This window comes from Vicia villosa, linkage group LG2, assembly GCF_029867415.1.
Source record: "Vicia villosa cultivar HV-30 ecotype Madison, WI linkage group LG2, Vvil1.0, whole genome shotgun sequence".
NCBI lineage: Eukaryota > Viridiplantae > Streptophyta > Magnoliopsida > Fabales > Fabaceae > Vicia > Vicia villosa.
Window position 1 is genome coordinate 152,656,217 of NC_081181.1, and position 7,296 is coordinate 152,663,512.

At 30.9% G+C, this 7,296-nt stretch overlaps 1 protein-coding gene across 6 annotated transcripts; it reads right to left on the reverse strand.

Annotated features, from left to right (window-relative positions):
- Nucleotides 1–237: 237 nt before the first annotated feature.
- On the reverse strand, nucleotides 238–3,066 carry LOC131647096 (uncharacterized). Of its 6 annotated transcripts, none has more exons than XM_058917010.1 (6): nucleotides 2,920–3,066; nucleotides 1,774–1,893; nucleotides 1,616–1,667; nucleotides 1,049–1,174; nucleotides 776–959; nucleotides 238–673 (listed from the first exon to the last, which is right to left on the reverse strand). In XM_058917010.1, the coding sequence occupies exons 4-6, from the start codon at nucleotides 1,148–1,150 to the stop codon at nucleotides 435–437; spliced, it is 525 nt and encodes a 174-aa protein (XP_058772993.1). In that variant the 5' UTR covers nucleotides 1,151–1,174; nucleotides 1,616–1,667; nucleotides 1,774–1,893; nucleotides 2,920–3,066; the 3' UTR covers nucleotides 238–434. The 6 variants fall into 6 exon arrangements, 5 of the variants coding, with proteins under 5 accessions (XP_058772993.1, XP_058772994.1, XP_058772990.1 ...); XM_058917011.1 differs by having other exon boundaries at nucleotides 1,616–1,670; nucleotides 2,763–3,066; XM_058917007.1 differs by having other exon boundaries at nucleotides 1,616–1,893.
- Nucleotides 3,067–7,296: the final 4,230 nt, after the last annotated feature.

A 7,296-nucleotide genomic window follows, 5' to 3' on the forward strand; every position in this document is an offset into this window, starting at 1 on the left:
GTATGTCAGTGTTGTTATTTTGAGGTGTGATTCACAATAGTCATTGTAGTTGGGTGTTATGTTTTGAATGGCCAGTTATAAGTAAACATTTAAGGAGTGGTTTAAAAATATAAAAGAAATCAACAAAATATTTTTCAAATAAAGTGTTTGTGGCTGAAATTATTTTCATTAATATCAGGCTACTTATATATTGTTGAAGATTTCCTTGTCAACTACATTTGTAGTTATTGATTTGAACTTTGCATGTTCACCATGAATTTTTTTTATTGTAAAGGCTAAAGAAATATATTAATAATAACACAACATAAGACATGCCATGATCCTGTTACAAGTTTACATACTGGTACATATAAAAGCCAACAAAGGCTCAACACTCAACTTCTAGCTCCACCCAAACAAGAGTAATTTTACCACCAGAATAAAAATCACATAGTTTAAATCACACCACCCAACTTTGTTATTATCAACCTTGTTCCATTACATAAGCCTTCATATTGGTTGATGTTTCTCATGACCATAATTGGTGTCCCAACCTTTAGTTTTATATGATGGTTAGGTAATCCTGATGTTTGCAGTGAACTGAGAAATTCTGGGGTGAGGATGTTAACCAATGTTACATCATGGAATTCCGACTTATCAACAGAATTTGCATTGAAATAATCACGCACGTCTCCTGTATTGGGAATTTAAATAGTTAGTTCAAATGAATATAAAAATTGAATCATGTATACCTGCCATTAAATCAAGAATGTGATTTAGATATTTTGTCAACAACCTCCAATGTAGAAGCAAGAATTGCTCGTAAATTCCGGATATGTAGAATTAACTATTGCTACGATTGGGTCCTCAAATTCTGTAATCAACAGGTCTGGTGGAATATCAATATCTGTAACACCATTGTTTGGTTCGGATACTTTTCCTTCTCCAATATTTTTTATCATTTTCTGTTTTATCATTTTCTAATTTCATGGCATATAGAGGATTTCAATTAGATGATTAGGATTATGAAAATAAATGTATTACTGGAACTTTAATTAAATGAACTTACCACAGAAGGTTTCCTATTTAGGAATCTTAGCATTGTAGGAGAAGGAGTACTTTTAGGGTCAGCCACTGTTATGTCATAAATGGCAGGAACTAATGAGCGCATATGTCTTACAGTCGAAACAAACCCCTGAAAGCAAGAAAAGAGTTAATATTTCAGAGCAAGTTTTAGGCAATTATATTTTTGGTTTTCGATATATGTTTTGAATGGTTAACTCATGCTGTAATAATGTTTATATTGTGGATAATTTATACTTCTTTAAATTCAGATTGACAAATATGTCTTGTAAGACAATAATTCGAGGCTTAACTATTTAACAGAAGCAAAGATCAATAAAGCCAACAAAGTTAAACATATGTATCAGATACGTGAAATCTTATTTAACTATCTCAAAATTCAATTCAAATGCAAATTCAGAATTCATGCATATGATAAAATACAATCCCTAATCCACAACTACACAATTTCTGGATAATTCAATTCCATTTCAGAATTCATTAATCACATAAATACAAATCTAATCCACAATCACATAGAATTGGAAAATATACATATTGGATCGATATGAACCTGTCAAAGGAGGCTACAACATGGAATCATTGTGCTTTGTACCATAGACGATCTGCTGAAAAAATAACCAAATCCGAATTACACGCAAATTTACTCTGAAAGCTCAACATCAAACATGAACACGGTTAAAAAATGGGTGGGAGTGTCCCATCCTTCACCTTGAGCAACTTCATCTTTCGTCCATATTTATCGATCTCATTGTCTTCACCAACCTTGAGAATATGATTTTGTTGGCGCCGAAGAGGTCGAAGTCATGTTCATCTGTTCGCAGTGTTTACCTGTTCGCAGGTTCGCAAAGAGAGTAAACAAAAATCGAAAGTGGAAGAAGATAGAAGAACATATGATTTGAAGAATTACAGAGTATGTCAAATTTGGGAGAAGGTTGCAGAAGAAGAACAGATGGGTGGAATTTAGGGTTTTGAAGGGAAGTTGGGAGAAGGGTGAAGGATGAAGAAGAAGAAGAACGATAATATGAGTTTAAAAAAATTGTAATCTAATAAAAGTTAATTTTAATTTGTAAGATATTATTAAATGAATGGGGACTTATATGCAATAATCAAAAGTTTTTTTTTAATGGGTCCCACAGTAAAGTTATTTTACCACAGAGCTGATGTGGCTTAGTTTAACTTAGAATTAATTAGGATTGATTAGAGCTTTAATTCTATTGGTCAATTGCAATGACTTCACCACTGAAGTCAAATTGGTGACTACACCATAGAAGCTCTCAATCAATAATAGTATCCAATTATATTACATTAACCTTGCACAAAACTTACCATAATGTTTTTTTACATTAGCTAGGGAAATAAAAATAAACCATTTTTCCATATTATGAAGAAAAAAAAAACCTATATAAATGGTGAAAAATTATCTTCAAGCTGATCAATTTTGCATTTGCCCTTTATTTTTTCTACGAAAAACACCCGCATAAATGAAAATAACAACAAAATTAACCTATATATCATAAAAAAATTAAAAAAATTATGAGTAGATTAAGATTCTAAATAACAACAAAATTAACCTATATATCATTAAAAAAAAAGTAATTACGAGTAGATTAAGAGGTTTAGACTAATATCAAAATTGAAGTTACATGCAATAGTGTCTCGATTAATATAGTAGTCCGATTATTTTCAATTGTACCAACCTCAAATCCCTGCGCAAAGCCTATATCTCCAATTACAAAAACAGATTTAAGAAGGTGTTAACGAACCAAATTCAAAACAAACATCAGTTTAGTTTCATTAAAAAACAACTTTCATGCAAAGAAATTATTGGCACTCTTTCAATCTAAATAAGTATACCTGAAGAAGCACTGGTTACCAAGTTGCTTATATTTCAACGTAGTTTCTTTGTTTTTTCCGCACCAGAAATTCTAGAGGTATTTTGTAAGACAAAACGTCTCAGCTATATAACGTGTAAGAAGCGTATGAAGTTCAAGGGAAGAAAGAAAAAATGTTGTACACGTAATGGAATAGAAAAAACGCATAAGCATTATGTAAAAGATAGGGATGTCAACTTGCCTTCGTTAGTGGGGATTTCCATAAGGATTCTCCGTTTGGGGCCCTAAAGATGGAGAATTTTCTCCCCACGGGGATGGGAACAAAGTCTCCCCGAAGTCACTTCGGGGACGGGGGCTGCGTAAATATCCCCCGCCCCGTGGAGTCCCGCCCCGCCTAAAATGGCATAATGTCCTTAATTAATGTATAATTTTAAATTATTATGTAAGTTTATTTTTCATTTCATATAATTAATCTTATACACAAATTAAAAATATATATGTATTGTTAGTAAAAGAGTGAGATCTAAATTATTATTTCAATATTTTTTTAGTTTGAAATTTTTGTGGTCATGACATTCAATATTATAGATTAAATATTGTTAAAGCATTATATTTATCATAAAGGAATAATTTTTAAATTTTTTGTTGTTAGTTTTTAAAGCTTTTACTATTAATTTGATTTAAAATAATAAATAAAAAATCATGTTTATGGATCTCCCCATGAACCTTGGGGATCCGTGGGGACCCGCGGGGATCCGCGGGGACGGGGATGGGGTAGAAAATTTCCCCGTAGCGGGAACCCGAAGCGGGGATGGGGAATAAATTCGAGGGCGGGGATTGTGATGGGAATGTATCCCCCGTCCCTGCCCCGCCCCATTGACATCCCTAGTAAAAGAAAACCTTTCAACTATATAACATGTAGAGAGGGAAGACATAATAGGAAAATACTTAGATGGACACAGCTACACCACCTGGATTTACACACAACCAATCACATATTTTTATTAATTAAATAATAAAACTAAAATTATCTCTCTACTCCATTATCACAATCACCCTCCATGTTGGCAATTAAAAACGAAATTAAATTTTAAATAAATTTAAATTCTCTCTCTTCTTATTGGTTGTTCCTAAATATATGAATTTATGTTCGTGTCCATGCAAGAATTGCTCGACATAAGAAGCCTTGGTAATGAAAAAGACCACGATTACGATAATAATTATGTCTACAGAAAACGTAGATTAATTATCAATAAATAAAATTGGGACAACAATTTTTAGACGGGTATTATCCTTAAAAATTCAAATTTTATGTGTAAATCAGAAAGGTAGTTTAAAGAATTTCAGAGCCTAATATATATATATATATATATATATATATATATATATATATATATATATATATATATATATATATATATATATATATATATATATATATTTTAAAAATAAACAAATATAAATAAATGAAACAAAATAAAATAAAAAGTGCACAAATGTAATTTCAAATTCATTCTGGTAAATACACCTAAAGTATACAAATAATACATAGTATTAAATTTCTTTTTTTAATTAAAGTATTAAAATATGATTAATGAGAATGATAATTGATACTAAGTCTCACGTGTAATTACCGTGCATAGATAAAAATCTATGCACCATGCATAAATTATTATGAACTTTGGATCATTGGATAAATTCTAGACATTACTTGTTATTACTCAATACTTAATACTCACCACGCAATACTCAATACTTAATACTGGATTAAAAACATGATCCATGACTTATGTAAACTTATGCATGGTGCATAAGTAAAATTCTTATACATATTAGGCAAAACCTAAGTTTCTATCTATCTAGTACTAGTAGTACCTCTAGAAGTATTGGACTTTAATTAATTAATTTTTCGATATACAAATTAATTTAATGAAATATATTTGCGTGAGTATCCAATGTTGTTTAAATATTTAATAATAATTATAATAAATAATAGTAATACGAAATGCTAAATGTTGTATACTTTTGAGAGTATATAGTAGGAAAATGGCGATGATTAATAAAAAATGGATGTGGTGAATGAAATAGGTGGGGGCAGAAAGGGAAAGGTGATGGGTGTGAGTTAATTTTATTTTTCTTTGGTCAGGTGTCAGTTAAACTTTAGTTCTGCTTTCTGTCACTACAGCTGGAACTTAGCGGACGCCAGCTGGGATTCATTGTACGTACGGACTCCAATACGCAGCTACCGTCGCCGTTTCTGTACCTTTTTTCTTTTCTTTCCCTAGCCAAATATTTTAGAACTTTATTAATTTATCATACTCCTAAATTATACTTGAGAAAAAGGGATATGCACAGACAGTGTAAAATATTTTTACACTGTCAACCAATCACAACCATGCATCCAATTAAAACACAATTTTAATTTAAAAAAATTAATATGACATGGCAAGTGTAAGGATTTTAATTGGATGTATGTGTAAAATTTGTTTACACTGTCAGTGCACTACCTTTAAACTCTTATAGTATTAACAAATACACCAAGATGTTTCAAATTAAGGGTTAATTTTGTTATTAATATTTAATTAATTTTTTGGTACCAAGAGTTGAAACCAGTATACGGATGATAGGGTGGGAACCGGGGTGTTTAGATAGAGAGCAAGGCCATTACCCACGAATCATAACGAGATTATTGACTTGCCCTATTAAAAAAAAATTAAAAAAAATTAACATTTTAAAAAAAAATTATAGAATAATAAAGAGGGCAAAACATTATTATAATTTTAATTTTTTTAAAATATTTTAAAAATTTATATAAGTCTTTCAAAAGGTTTCAAAATCGTCGTTCAATACAAATTTTGAATTTTTTAAAATTATGAGTTTTTTAATGTTATGAACAAAAACAAACCCTCTAAAACTCTTCCAATCAAAATCAATTAATTATTTCCATCCAATCCTTCTATTTTTTTAAAAGTCTTCCTCTCTCTTTTCCTCCAAACTTCAAAACATAGCCTAAATGAATTAGACTTTTTATCATCGTGTGTGGATGAATAGCAATGTCTTTTTTATGCCAATGTTAACGAAAGAGTAAAGAATCTATTTTCCACTTTCTTACCCATAAAAAAATATCTTATTTAAATTTTGTATTTATATATATATATATATATATATATATATATATATATATATATATATATATATATATATATATATATATATATATATATATATATATTGTACATCTAAATTTTTTTGATATATAGTCACTAGACCAATTAAACTGAGGTTTATGTTATAAGAAGAGAGAGAGTAAAATTGCATAAAGGAGCGTCCTATGGATAACATAAAAAAGAGGCTATACGTGAAAACCATTGGATCACCAACAATGGTGGTCATTCATCTTTCCAAAAATCCATTAGATATCAACTTTCTTATCCTTTTGTGATTCCTCCTGGCTAGCTTCAAGAAGATTAACCAGGTGATTTTTTTTGCAATAATATTTGGCCCCCACTGTAGAACTTCGGTAAAACTTTTCTGGGTCACACAAAAATATCTAGGCGATAAACATTTCAAACTATTTTCTGAAGGATATCCGCCATGATATGGACATCATTCTTGGCAAATTCCAAAGGATCTGGCTATGCTCCTATATAGATCTTTTTATGGTTTCCTAAATTCATAGGATGCTCAATGATGGTGAAATAATCAAGAAGGTTCAACAGTGACTCACAATCTGTCATTAACAGATAATTTATAGTTTTCAACGAAGTTGGTTTTGAAATCTCAAATTTTCCAAAAGAGCTCTGATTTCATCTGAAAGTTGGCGAACATGTTCAAGCTCAGATCTTAGACGTTGTTGTTACACCCCAAAATTTGCCTCTTCATTTGTGCTATAATTTATGGAAGGCGTTTATTTCGTCGTTCGAAAAGCAAGAGGAAATAATAAAGAGTTTCCTTTGTTTCAAAACAGTTTGGTGTGAAAGTTTATTTTTACGGTGCAAATGCAAAATTTGCAGCTTCCGACTGAAAGGCCGTATAAGCTTGGTACCCGCACGGTTTGGACTGTTTCGTCCTTCTATACATCTTTCGTGTCTGGGGCCAGAAGCCAATTCGTAAAGGAAAGTTGCGGGAATTAATTGTTTATGAAATTTGAATTTATAGTTTCATTGTCTTCGGATATTCAAAAATTCACAACTTCTGCCAGAAATATTGTTTTGAAGTGAGCCATATACCAAAAGCTTCGTCTCGAGTTTGGAATGTGATATTGATGTTGTTACGATGCCCAAAATTTTGTCTCGATGCCATCTTCATGCCGTATTAGTTGCCCGAGATTCAATTTTGACCAGAAGGCCTCTGAAAGTGGGATACACCGAGAGATTTTTGTGATGTGTTCCATCGTATT

Coding starts and splice junctions, on each gene's coding strand:
- LOC131647096 (XM_058917010.1), bottom strand. CDS start 1,150: ATGCGCTCATTAGTTCCTGCCATTTATGACATAACAGTGGCTGACCCT. Junction 960..1,048: donor TAAATAGGAAACCTTCTGTG/GTAAGTTCATTT, acceptor CCATGAAATTAG/AAAATGATAAAACAGAAAAT. Junction 674..775: donor TTCTTGCTTCTACATTGGAG/GTTGTTGACAAA, acceptor TTCCCAATACAG/GAGACGTGCGTGATTATTTC.